This window comes from Rhinopithecus roxellana, chromosome 2, assembly GCF_007565055.1.
Source record: "Rhinopithecus roxellana isolate Shanxi Qingling chromosome 2, ASM756505v1, whole genome shotgun sequence".
Lineage (NCBI taxonomy): Eukaryota > Metazoa > Chordata > Mammalia > Primates > Cercopithecidae > Rhinopithecus > Rhinopithecus roxellana.
The window spans coordinates 135,626,039-135,639,525 of record NC_044550.1 but is presented as its reverse complement, the minus strand read 5'-3'; the positions used below and the strand labels follow the sequence as shown (position 1 = coordinate 135,639,525).

The following is a 13,487-nucleotide window of genomic DNA, read 5'->3' as shown; positions in this document are numbered from 1 at the left end:
TGTGTGTGCGTGCTTGTGTGCGTGTTGTGTACGTGTGGTGCAGCGTGCGGCCAGGGAGAGGATGACAAAGGGCCCCCCCGGGGGCAGGGGACTCTGCAGAGCACCCGGGAGACCCCGCACGGAAGCACTGCGACACCACGGTGGCAGCCCCAGGACCTGCCTGCCGAGCCACGGGGCCCGGCACACGGGCACACGGGAGGGGGCGCGCCAGGAGCACTGAGCGCCAGTGACACTGCCACCCCCTCCAGTCCCTGACACAGTTCCTGGGCTGGTCAGTGATGAACACCGACACCCACGACAAGATGAACAAGCTGGAGAACCGCAAGGACATCGCACAGGACATGGTCCTTTACCACGTGAAGTGTGACAGGGACGAGATCCAACTCATCCTGGTGCGGCGGGGGCAGGTCGTCCAGGGGTCACCCAGGGGTCATGTCTGTGTGGCGGGGGCAGGTCCCAGGGGTCACAGCTTTGCAGTGGGAGCAGGTCATCCAGGGGTCCATCCAGGGGTCGCCCAGGGGTCATGGCTGTGCGGCAGGGGCAGGTCGTCCAGGGGTCACCCAGGGGTCACGGCTGTGCAGCGGGAACAGGTCACCAGGGGTCACAGATGTGTGGCAGGGGCAGGTCGCCCAGGGGTCATGGCTCCCTCTGTGCAGTGGGGGGCCAGGTCACTCAGGGGTCACAGTGGGGCCAGGTCACTCAGGGGTCACAGTGGGGCCAGGTCACCCAGAGGTCACAGGTGTGCAGTGGAGGCAGGTCGCCCAGGGGTCATGGTTCCCTCTGTGCAGTGGGGCCAGGCTACCCAGGGGTCACAGCTCTCTCTGTGTGGCAGGGGCACGGCCCTGGGGCCAGAGCCGAGGACAGCCCTGGCATGCCCCCTGAGATCTCTCTGTCTGCATAGCCCCGGTACCCCTTCCCTGTGCTCAATCTCCCCAGCCAGGGGCCTTGTGTGGCCAGAGCCCTCCTGGTCATCATGAGAGAGTCCCATCATTATCCCTGAGGACTGTAAAGCAGTGCCCAAGAGACAGGACAGGTGGGAAAGTGAGCAGGCCGTGCCCACGGTCGTTTGTCTCCAGATCAGAGGCTGCCAGGGCCTTCCCAAGGAGAAAGCATGACTCTTGGCAGCACCTTCCTCCAGCTCACACGGGGTGGTCGCACTGCAGTCACCCTGTCCCACACGCGAGGCTCCTTCTTGTGACGCATCTGTGTCTCTGTGCTAGCCAACCAGAGCACGCCTGGGGAAGGAGCCTGCTGACTGCGATGAGGACGAGCTGGGCGAAATCCTGGTAAGAACCTCGCTCCCATCCCTCCCGTGGAGGCCGGCCACGTGTGAGGCTGGGAGGAAGAGCTCTCCATTCTCCGGGACCCGAGGGTGCTTTGCACACACAGTGACATCGGGGATGTTGGTGCTGTGTGTGTGTATACTTGTGTATCTAAGCACCTCAGTGTACGTGTGTCTACCTAAGCCTGGCTTTCAGTCTCAGCCAGTGTGTCTCTGAGTGTGTTTGCAAGACCAGAATGTGGGTTTGATGTCTGCACTCCTGAGTGTATCTTCATGTCTTCCTGTCTCCTCTGTGCTTTGCCAGATGTTTAGTCTTCACCAGATGTTTAGTGGGCCTGACTTGGACTAAGTGCCTGTCTATGTCATCTCTGCTGTTGAGTGCCTAGGTGCCTGCAACACCCAGTGTATGTGCATCTGCATGTGTGCACACACGGAGGTGTCTGTGTGCATGTGTGTGCACATGTGGGTATGTAGTGTGCATGCGTATGAGTATACACGTGTATATATGTGGGGGTGTGTGCACGTGTGTACACACATGGGTGTTTATGTGTGTGTGCTCGTGTGTGCACAGGTGGGTGTGTATTGTGTGCGCATGTATGTGCATATGGGTATATAGAGACACATGCTTGTGTGTGTCTCCCAGAGACCATTGCTGGATCAGTGTGGTGATTACATGGTGTCCCCATCATCCTGTGTCTGTCTGTGCAATTCACCCAGAATCTCCCCGGGCTGTGCGCCTTGTGAGGAGGCCTTGGGCCGAGCTTGGGAATGTGCCAGTGAGTCCGCTGTTATGTGTGTTACCTCATGGCTGTGTGTGAGCCTACATGTGTGAGTCTGCACGTGTGTGCCTGCGTGTCTGTGGGTGTGCCTGGGTGCTTCTGTGTGTGCCTGTGTGTCCACACTAGTGCCTTTGTATTCACGGGAGTGGCCGTGTGTCCAGGTGTGCCTGTGTCACGTGTGTGTCTGTATCCGTGTGTGTGTGTGTTTCTTTTCATGTGCACGCCTTTGTGTTTTCTTATTTCAACAACATCACCCTGTCCACCCAACTGGGCAAGTTCTTCACTGTTGGGCCGCAGGGTAGAAGAGGGGAGAGTGAGGCTGAGTCACGGGGGCTTGTGAGCAGCCTGGGATACAGGCTGGAGCACCGGAATGACACGTCTCCTCATAGATGCCTGGGGTGTCTGAGGCTTGACAGGGGATCCCGAGGGAAGAAAGGATGAGAAGTAAGTGGGAGCTGTGGCAAGCCAACTTCCTCAGCCCACAATCCCTCCCACAGAAGGAGGAGCTGCCAGGACCCACCACATTTGACATCTACGAATTCCACTTCTCTGACCTGGAGTGCACTGAACTGGACCTGGTCAAATGTGGCATCCAGATGTACTACGAGCTGGGCGTGGTGCGAAAGTTCCAGATCCCCCAGGAGGTGGGAGACACTGCAGGGCGCATAGTCAGGTCCCTGAGGGCGCCCAGGATGTGGGGATGGGGATGTGGGCAGGGCCTCATGTTCCCCAGAAGGTGAGGGAGATGGGATTGGGGGTTCCAGATCCCACAGGAAGTTTAGAGGGCAGACATGTTCATCACAGAACAGGTAAAATGCATACAGGAAGTAAGCATAAAACAAATAATTGGATGGCTGGATTGATGGGTGGCTGGGTAGGTGGAAAGCAGGAAGGAAGGAGGGAGGTCAGGAAGGAAGGAAGGAAGGAAGGAAGGAAGGAAGGAAGGAAGGCAGGCAAACAGGTAAGCAGAAAGAAACAAAGAATAAATGAATGGATGGGCAGGTGGGCCAGTGGCGGTTGGGTGGTCGGATAAATGGATGGATGGGCGGGTGGGCCAGTGGCGGCTGGGTGGTCGGATAAATGGATGGATGGGCGGGTGGGCCAGTGGCGGCTGGGTGGTCGGATAAGTGGATGGATGGGCGGGAGGGCCAGTGGCGGCTGGGTGGTCGGATAAGTGGATGGATGGGCGGGTGGGCCAGTGGCGGCTGGGTGGTCGGATAAGTGGATGGATGGGCGGGAGGGCCAGTGGCGGCTGGGTGGTCGGATAAGTGGATGGATGGGCGGGTGGGCCAGTGGCGGCTGGGTGGTCGGATAAGTGGATGGATGGGCGGGTGGGCCAGTGGTAGTTGGATGGTTGGATAAGTGAATGGATGGATGGATGAATGGAGAAGTGGGTGGATGAGTGATAGATGAGTAGGTGGGTCAATTCATGAATTAATAGATGGGTCGATGAATGGGCGAATGGATGGGTGGACAGCAGATGGATGGTGAATGGGTAGATTTGAAGTTTTATTATTGGGAGTTCCAAGCAATTTGATCACTAGGCACATCATCTGGCAATAACAGGGGATTTGGTGTGGGGTGCTGAGGAAAGGGAGGCATCCCATCACCTAAACAGAGAGCACAAAGTGGCCCTCCAGGTTTGGCCACAGTGGCGCTCCTTGGAGACCCCATGGGAAGGACGGGATGGCTTTCCCAGCCCTCGTCCACAGCTCCGTGCCCTCCCTGGGTTCTCCTGCTCTGCCCTGCTTCCAACATTGCATCTCAGGGGGCTTCCCACAGCCTAAGGAAGAGAATCAATCCTCTTTTCTCATGCCCCTCTGAGAACAGGTGCAGCAGGCCGGCATTTTCAAAATAAATTTTACTAAATACTAAGGGAAAACACTCAAGAAAAGATGTATAGAAATATGTGCAGAATGAAAGCTATTTCCAAATAATTTTCTGACCCTAAAAATCACAATGGCTGCAGGAAGAGCTCCCAGTGACCAGCATTCTCTTGCCCTGCAGACATCGGCTCTCCCATCCCAGCCTGCAGCCCACACATTCTGCTCATTCAAATGTCCATGCCTAAAACTGACATCTTAAAATATGCTGTGTCCCCAGGGGTCCTCCTCCCAGCTTGAGGCCAGGCAGTTGGATGGAGGCTGGGCAGCCCCTGAAGGCTGGGGCTGTTCTCAGCTCCTGCCCTGCCTGGCTCCACCCCATAGGTGCCAATGTGGCAGCTTCCTACCCAGGAAGGCCAGCGGAGGCCAGGGGGAAATGCAGGGATGGGGAAGGTCGGGGAGTCCAGGAGACAGTGTGTGGAGATGACGGCACGCAGCAGAGCTTCCACCATGCAGACAACCACATGTACCACTCTGGTGGGACTTACACACTGGCCGCCGAGCCCTGTGTCCTCTCCGCTCCCCTAGGTCCTGGTGCGGTTTCTGTTCTCCATCAGCAAAGGCTACCGGAGAATCACCTACCACAACTGGCGTCATGGCTTCAACGTGGCCCAGACGATGTTCACGCTGCTCATGGTCCGTGGCTGCCAGAATGACCAGGGTTGTGCGGGCCCTCCTGGTACCAAGGGCAGCGCTCATGCACCCGGAGGGATGAGATGGGGGTCCTCCCAGGGCAGAGGGATGGAGGAGGGCAACGCCCTCTGACACCGCGCACCCCGCCTCCCAGTCCTGCAGTGGTTGGAGGGCACCCGGGCCGACTCCTCTGCCATCCCAGCCCCTCACCACTCTCCACCCTGCTGGAGCCAGGACCGGTGAGCAAGGCGGCCCTGTCTCTACAGACCGGCAAACTGAAGAGCTACTACACAGACCTGGAGGCCTTCGCCATGGTGACAGCTGGCCTGTGCCACGACATCGACCACCGTGGCACCAACAACCTGTACCAGATGAAGTAGGCACCGCAGGCGGGCGTGTGAACTAGCCCTACATCAACTCCACGCCCTTGGCATGAATCGGGCTCCGCATAGCAGACTATGTAGAAAGTGGAGTCCACCGCCGGGGCAGTGGTCCACACCCGTACTCCAGCACTGTGGGAGGCCAAGGCGAGCAGACTGCTTGAGCCCAGGAGTTCGAGACCAGCCTGGGCAACATGGCAAGATCTCTCCTCTACAAAACTTTTTAAAACATAGCTGTGTATGGTGGCGCACGCCTGTGGTCCCAGCTACTTAGGAGGCTGAGGTGGGAGGATCACTTAAGCCCAGGAGGTCAAGGCTGTGTTGAGCCATGACTGCACCACTGCACTCCAGCCTGGGTGACAGAGCCAGACCCTGTCTCAAAAAAAAGAAAAGAAAGAAAGTGGGGCTTATCTGGAGGGGCTGCAGAGCACAGGGTGGGCTGAGGGCAGGTGCCATGGGCCTCACCCCCACCGCCTGTGTAACAGGTCCCAGAACCCCTTGGCTAAACTACACGGCTCCTCGATTTTGGAGCGGCACCACCTGGAGTTCGGGAAGTTCCTGCTCTCCGAGGAGGTTGGTATCCTCATTTTCGGTGTCTGCTGTGGGAGCTGGGGATGCAGCGTCCGCAGGACCGCAGGGCCGTATCCTGCGGAGCAGGGTTCTGATGCGGAGGGTGAGCAGTGGGTGGGTGAGCACTGGGTGAGGGCGAAAGAGAAGGCCCAGGGCGGAGGCTGGGAGCTGGTGCATCGGAGGCTCTGGGAAGACGCTTGTGGGGCTCGATCCACATCTGGAAAGGACCCCTCGTGGGGTGGGGTGGAAGCCGAGGGGGAAGCGGCCTGGGACCCACCAGCGGGGGAATGAGGGGCAGCTGAGCTCTGAGTGGCCCCCGAGGACCTGGACCCTCAGCGGCCCCCTCCCTGCCCTCCCCGGTGGTGACCTCTGAGGCCATCTGCGTCCCAAGCTGACGACCCCGGGCGGGAGCCGCTGGCGGAGGATAGGGCACCCTGAGGAGGGCCCTGAGCAGCAGGCGGATTTAGGGGTCCCGCCCACCGAGGGCGTGAGGGGCACAGGCAGCTGGGGCGGAGGGGGCGGGGTCCCCGGGCACCCCGAGAGGTGACCGCAGGGCGCCTGACGCGCTGGGCACGACCTCCGCAGACCCTGAACATCTACCAGAACCTGAACCGGCGGCAGCACGAGCACGTGATCCACCTGATGGACATCGCCATCATCGCCACGGACCTGGCCCTGTACTTCAAGTGCGCGCCGTCCCGGGAGGGGCGCCTCGCGGGGCGGGCGGGAAGCCTGGGACCCCCAGCAGACACGGGGGCGCAGCGGCCGTTTAGCCCGGGGGACGCAGCCCCGGATTCTGTCCCTGCCCGCCGGCCCCGCACACCCCGATGGGGCCTCGCTCCGGCTCCGCTCCTCCCTGCAGACGGGCGCTTGGGGCGGGGTCTCCACACTTGCTCCCACCTGCACCTCCCTTGTTCCTGGGTTCAGGAAGAGAGCGATGTTTCAGAAGATCGTGGATGAGTCCAAGAACTACGAGGACAAGAAGAGCTGGGTGGAGTACCTGTCCCTGGAGACCACCCGGAAGGAGATCGTCATGTGAGCGCGCGCGGAGGGGGCACGAGGGCTGTCCTTCCCCCGCAGGGACCCGACCCACTTATCAGCTGGTTAACCCTGCAGCCCTCCCTAGACGCTCTGGAGCAGGAAGAGCCGGTCGCGGCAGCTCCTAGAGGCCTGTGAAACAAATGCACCGTCCTTATTTCCCCCCAACTCTCAGGGAGACGGTGCAGAGGTGGGGAGCATACAGGCACTGCCTTGGTCTGTAGCCCTTGGCAATAACTTACTTCATTTTGACTTTCCACTTTTTCCCCTGTAAAATGGTGATTCACAACCAGTGCCTCCCCAGCCTGGTCCCAGGGACCCAGTAAGAAAATGCATATAAACCAGGTCTGGTGCAGTGGCTCAGGCCTGTAATCCCAGTACTTTGGGAGGCCAAGGTGAGTAGATCACCTGAGGTCAGGAGTTCGAGACCAGCCTGGCCAACATGATGAAACTCCGTCTCTACTAAAAATATAAAAATTAGCCGGGCATGGAGGCGGGCGCCTGTAATCCCAGCTACTCGGGAGGCTGAGGCCCAAGAATTGGGAGGTGGAGGTTGCAGTGAGCTGAGATCGCGCCATTGCACTCCAGCCTACGTGACAGAGCAAGACTCCATCTCAAAAAAGAAAACACATATAGACCACCTGCCCTCAGCAGATGCCCATCAGCACTCATGCCCATCAGCACTCATGCCCATCAGCACGCATGCCCATCAGCACTCATGCTGGCTTGTGTGTCTGTAGGGCCATGATGATGACAGCCTGCGATCTCTCTGCCATCACCAAGCCCTGGGAAGTCCAGAGCAAGGTTAGGACACAGAGCTCTCCAGACCCAGAGTCCGCACCTCTCAGCACAGGGGACTGCCGGCAGGAGAGGTGGAGGGCGGTGGGAACCTCGCAGACGAAAGACCATTGTTTGCAAGGAGCGCTGAGGGCTGCCTCCTCCTCCGCCTCTGGGCCAGGCCAGGGTGGCAAGGGTGGGGGTGCTGCAGTGTGCCCAACCAGAACCCTGTTTGGTGAGGACCCTGGGGGTCTGGGGAGGAGAAGACCGAGGCTCAGAGCCTCACGGGGCAGGCCCAGGCCCCTCCACATGGGCTCAGAGCTCCACAGACAGCTGCCTTCCTGTGCCTCCAGGTCGCACTCCTTGTGGCTGCAGAGTTCTGGGAGCAAGGTGACTTGGAAAGGACAGTCTTGGATCAGCAGCCCATTGTGAGTGCTGCTTCTGGAACCTTCCACTCCTGAAATGAGCGTTAGAGACCCCTGTTGGTCCTCGGGAGCCTCAGGTCCTGGCTTGGGGTCAGGCAGGGGGTTCTGAGGTCCTGGGGCTTCATCTCAGGTTGTGGGGTCACGTGACATGCGTATGGGTGGCTCGGATCTGGGTGCAGCTGTGCCCTGAGCGATGCTTACGCAGAGGTGACGTTGTTGGCACTGAAGGAACGAGGGCCACCGGCTCATCACCAAGAGCCTCTGGGTCCAGGCAGCTCTGCAGGTGAACCCCAGTGGGGCCTCGAGCCGTGTCCCAGGAAAGCCCTGGGGAGGGTACGGGGGCAGAGAACCCATGGGGAGTGTCCCTGCCCACGCCGTGGTATGATGGACAATGCCAAGGTCCTCAGGTTAGCAGCGGGGTCTGGATACCTGCTGGCAGCAGGAGAGGCGCCAGCAAATGGGAGAGGTAGGGTAGGTGCCAGGGAACAGGAGAGGCAGGGCTGCCCCAGCCCCACGTGGACCAGGTGGGAGCTGTGCTTTCTCACAAACCTGCTCCAGTGGGTGGTGACGGGCTGTCTGGAGCCTGCAGTGGAGAAGGCTTAGGCCAGATGCAGCCTCGGCAGGAATGGGGGCCTTGGTTGGTCAGCAAAGCCCCACAGGGGAAGGACAGGCAGCAGGTTCATCCCCTGGACCCGGCCTCTAGAGTCCTGTGTGGTTCACCCTCCATGGGGAGGCTGTGAGGGGACTGACAGATAGCCCAGGGCACTTGGGGTCTGACACTAGAAACAGCTCCAGAGCACATCTGTCTGCCCCAGGCGAGTGCATGGCAAGGTCCTGGTCAGCCAAGTATCTGGGCAGTGCAGCTTGTCCGGGCTCGGCACTGTGTACAGCGCCATCCCCCTCCCTGCCTCTCCCCAGCTGCAAGAAGGGTCCCCAGAGCCAAGAGGGAGCGGCCCTCAGGGGACCATGGGCTGGAGCCAGCAGCAGCTGTGGGAAGGAGCTGCCCACAGTTCCTAGGAGCTGTGAAGCAGCTGGCCAAGGGGGAGGGTGTCAGCTTCCCCTCCCGAGAGCCAGTTTCTGTCAGGCAGGCTCCTTCCCAGGCTGTGTCTCCATGAGCACATCTGTGTCGCAGGGTCAGGGGGGCTGGGCGGGGTCTGAGGAGCTGCCTCCTCGGTCACTGTTCTCTGGCCCTCTGCTCCTCCCACCAGCCTATGATGGACCGGAACAAGGCGGCCGAGCTCCCCAAGCTCCAAGTGGGTTTCATCGACTTCGTGTGCACATTCGTGTACAAGGTTCGTGGTTCACAGGTGTTCCGAGCTGACTGGGGCAGTGTGGCTGGGAGCAGGCAAGGGGCCGTGGGCTGGAGTCGTGGGGACTCACACAGGGGCCCAGCGGGCATCCTCACTGGAGCAGGGATGCCGGTGCCGGCTTCATGCCACTCTCGAGGAGGAACATCAGTGTCCGTACCCCGACAGGTGCCCCCGCCCATCCTCACCCTGCTGCGCCCCTGGAAGCTCTGAGCCCTTTCCCAGCCCAGAATGTCCTCCGATGGCCTCCAGGCCCACCCCAGAAGTCCCTCCTCAGTGGCCCCCGCCGCAGCCAGCACACTGTGTTTTGGGGGCCCTGGCTGCAGCCCTGTGGGTTCATTCGTTCCATGTCTGTGAACCCTCGAGGCGAGGCTGGGTTGGCCTGTCTGCTGGTGTGCCTGCCCGCAGTGGCGTTTGGAAAAGCAGGAGGAGCCCCATCCCTGCCAATCTGCCATAGTCCGGTGCCAGCTGAGTCTCCAAAGATGCAAGGCGGGTAGTGAGGGGGAGACACGCTGGGGCAGGGGTCTGACCGTGGGGACCCTGTGTGATGCCCACAAGAGCCACCTGCCTCCGGCCGCTCTCCCTGGTGATGGAATCCACGCCCCAAGGAGGATGCCATGGGTTCCACATGAAGTTGTCCTGAAGTGGGACATGCCCACTCCCTGCCCCGGGTCATCAGTGCTAGGGAGAAGGTGGGACAAGGGAGGATATTTGGGCCTGAAGTGGCCACAGGTCACGACCCCACTGCAGGTGCCCCCCACTGCCTTCCCCACCCCGCCACACTCCATGTGTGATGTGCGCGAGTGCACACGTGTGGTGTGTTGCATGATGTATGCCGTGTGGGGGGGGAGGGACGGGAGAAGGCACTGCAGGGCCTGCTGTCCACCTGCGCCCACCACTCCTGCCCGGCACCCTGCCCCCACCCTCTGAGCTGTTCTGCTTATTCTTGGGTTCCTCTCCCTGCAACACTGCATCTTAAGCATTCACACCCTAAAGCTCCCGGCTTTAGTGTCACCAACACAAGCCCGGAGGTTTCTCCCTTGATAGGGCTCTGCTGGGAAGGTGCCCCCTCCGTGGCGCTCCCTCCTCCTGCCAGGCAGTTCCCCTACGAGGGGGAGCAGCTGGGGAAGGGCTATCTTACTTTCGGAGAGCAGGAAGGACAGGACTCGTGGTGACTTCTCGACCCCCCTCAGGAGTTCTCCCGTTTCCACGAAGAGATCCTGCCCATGTTTGACCGACTGCAGAACAACAGGAAGGAGTGGAAGGCACTGGCTGATGAGTACGAGGCCAAAATGAAGGCTCTGGAGGAGGAGAAGAAGGAGGAGGAGAGGGTGGCGCTCAAGAAAGGTCTGGCTCTGTGTGGCCTGCAGGGCAGGGACTCGGTGACTCTCCCAAAACGAAGTGAAAAGACAGGGCGCAGAGCAGAGTTAAAATGGAGAAAAGCAGAGCCACTTTCAAGCAGCCCCGAGGTGGACAGGGCCATGGTGCAGGGAGCGGGGCCACGGCGGGCGAGAGCAGCAGCTGACTCCATCTCGGTAGCAAACCCGAACTGAAAAGTTTCCTGTTCCTAGCTGATGAACCCCATTTTTCACTAAAGAAGTAACCACATGTTACGTTCTTTATAAAAGACTTATAACAAGTTGTAACAAGTCAGCACACCCCCAAGTTCAAATCCCAAAGTCATCGTGGTCTTGCCGTTTGCCCGCAATTGGGGCTACCTTAGCTCTGAGGTTTGGCATGCTATTCCCACTACCCCATGCTGCTCCCACTATCCCGTGCTGCTCCCACTATCCCGTGCTATTTCCGCTACCCCATGCTAGTCCCACTATTCCATGCTGCCCCCACTACCCAGCTACCCCATGCTGTTGCCACTACCCCATGCTACTCCCACTACCCCATGCTATTCCCCTACCCCATGCTATTCCCCATCTCATGCTATTATTCCCACTACCCCATGCTATTCCCCATCTCATGCTATTCCCACTACCCCATGCTATTCCCACTATGCCACGCTATTTATTCCCACTGCCCCATGCCATTCCCCTACCCCATGCTATTCCCACTATCCCATGCTATTCCCCTATCTCATGCTATTTCACTACCCCACACTATTCCCATTATCCCATGCTATTCCCCTACCCCATGCTATTCCTGCTATCCCATACTACATAAACAAGGAGACTTCAGGGCTGTGGAAGGCCACGATGAGCATAATCAGGGCACAGTGTCAACAGGGGCTAAAGCACTAAGAAAGGCTCAGCCTGGCTAATCAGCTTGGACTGGTCACAGGCCCAGGCACTGTCCTTCCTCCCGCAGGGGTTGGTAGAGGTCACACCAGGCAGGAGGGAATGAACAGGGCTGGTGTGCACAGGTGGTCCCACTCACCATCTTCCGTCTTCCCTTGCAGTAGGCACAGAAATTTGCAATGGCGGCCCAGCACCCAAGTCTTCAACCTGCTGTATCCTGTGAGCACCAGGCCGGTGGGGACCCAATGGCTCCCTCAGTCTTCACCCACTAGGATGTGGGTTCTGCCTGTGGCCATTTGCTACCAGAGGTTAGGTAGTCTAAGAAAATGACTGAAGATCATTTTGAATATTTTAATTTTTTTTTTTTTTTTTTGAGATGGAGTCTTGCTTTGTCACCCAGGCTGGAGTGCCATGGCACAATCTCAGCTCACTGCAACCTCCACCTCCCAGGTTCAAGCGATTCTCGTGCCTCAGCCTCCCGAGTAGCTGGGACTACAGGCGCCCACCACCACACGTGGCTAATTTTTGTATTTTCAGTACAGACGGGGTTTCCCCGTATTGGGCAGGCTGGTCTCAAACTCCTGACCTCAGATGATCACCCCACCTCAGCTTCCTGAAGTGCTGGGATTACAGGCATGAGCCACCACACGTGTTTTTATAAACTGAAGCCAACTGTGAATAAATTGTAGCTTACATTACTCATAGTTTTTGGATAGTTACCACTGGGAGGTCTTTGAAAAGGGTCCATCCATGAACTCTGAAATCACCGAGAACATTTGCAGCCACACATGTACATATGTGTATACAGGTAGACAGATGCACACAGGCCGTTTCTCATCTGGTTTAGAAAAACACACATGCTCAGAAATTCAGAATAAAATAAATGGAAAACAACTTGCCCATTATTTGTGGTAAAATGATAGCAGAAGCCACACTATATTTGACCCATCAGAAAAATTCTGCCAGGTCAAGGCCACAGGTAGAGCGGCCATCCAACTTCAGTGGTCTGAGCAGAAATGATCTGTAATGAACACCACGCAGTGGCTCTGATGGCTCCAGACGGCACCAGGAGGGGCGGGCGGGGCTGGATGCCAATGCCTGTGCACCCCCATGACTAAATATTGGTGAGCCTGGAGTAAAGGACAGAGGCAAAGAAACAGACTTCCCAGTTGAAATGGGAATTATGTTAAATTCAGGATGTTCAACTCATGATGGGAGCTCCAAAGCATTTGCTCCCGACACCAATTGACACTTAACTAGATGGGGTCATTGGGGTGGGCGTGGGAGAGCAGCAGACATGCCCAGCACAGCCAGAGGCCTGCAGGAAGGGGGTGCTGGGTTTTTTGTTCTGAGACAGTCTCACTCTGTCACCCAGGCTGGAGTGTAGCGGCATGATCTTGGCTCAATGCAACCTCCACCTTCTGGGTTCAAGCAATTCTCCTGCCTCAGCCTCCTAAGTAGCTGGGATTACAGGCACCCATCACCACAACCAGCTAATTTTTGTATTTTTAGTAAAGACAGGGTTTCGCCATGTTGGCCAGACTGGTCTTGAACTCCTGACCTCAAGTGAGCCGCCCACCTCAGCCTCCCAAAGTGCTGGGATTACAGGCGTGAACCACCACGCCCAGCCTTCATTTTCATCTCACTGGTCAGAGACCCCTGGTATCCAGAGCCTGGGACTGGGATGAGGGGCTCCTAAGAGGTTCTGAAGGACCCTGCAAGCAGCCCCTCTGGACGCCAGGACAGGATGTGAAAGCATCTTGCTCACTCAAACCTCACCTTAACCAAATGTCCTGAAAAGCTTGTAGGCTGCTTCTCCCTTTGGCCTCACATTTGCAAATGAACTCATTTTACAAACTGGGACTCCAAGCCTAGATTTGTTCAAGGCATGTAACTGGGAAGTAGCAACTTCAGTCTATCCATTGCAAACCACCAGGCCAAGGGTTAGAGCTGTTGGCAAGCTCACAGCCAGGAGGGGCGAGAAGCCCAGGAAGGCTGCAGGGGAGGGAAGTCGCTCAGGCACCACAGGACCACCTCCCTGCACAGCTCAAACAGCACTCAGGCTCTGTCCTCATGAGGTCACATCATTTTAGTCCCAAGTCTGACCTGGACACCTCCTGGGATCAAAGGGAGGATTTGTGAAGTGGCAGGTGGGGGTGAGGAGTTA

The 13,487-nt window shown here is 58.2% G+C and overlaps 1 protein-coding gene across 1 annotated transcript in view; it reads left to right on the top strand.

Annotated features, from left to right (window-relative positions):
* The window catches only part of PDE6B (phosphodiesterase 6B), a 43,872-nt gene extending 32,329 nt beyond the window's left edge, over positions 1 to 11,543 (top strand). Inside the window, 13 exon segments of the mRNA XM_010375309.2 lie at positions 249 to 392; positions 1,221 to 1,286; positions 2,559 to 2,705; positions 4,473 to 4,580; positions 4,844 to 4,953; positions 5,443 to 5,530; positions 6,113 to 6,213; positions 6,455 to 6,562; positions 7,306 to 7,369; positions 7,696 to 7,770; positions 8,976 to 9,059; positions 10,268 to 10,421; positions 11,482 to 11,543. Of these exon segments, the coding sequence (XP_010373611.1) occupies positions 249 to 392; positions 1,221 to 1,286; positions 2,559 to 2,705; positions 4,473 to 4,580; positions 4,844 to 4,953; positions 5,443 to 5,530; positions 6,113 to 6,213; positions 6,455 to 6,562; positions 7,306 to 7,369; positions 7,696 to 7,770; positions 8,976 to 9,059; positions 10,268 to 10,421; positions 11,482 to 11,543 (1,311 nt within the window).
* The last annotated feature ends 1,944 nt before the right edge of the window (positions 11,544 to 13,487 follow it).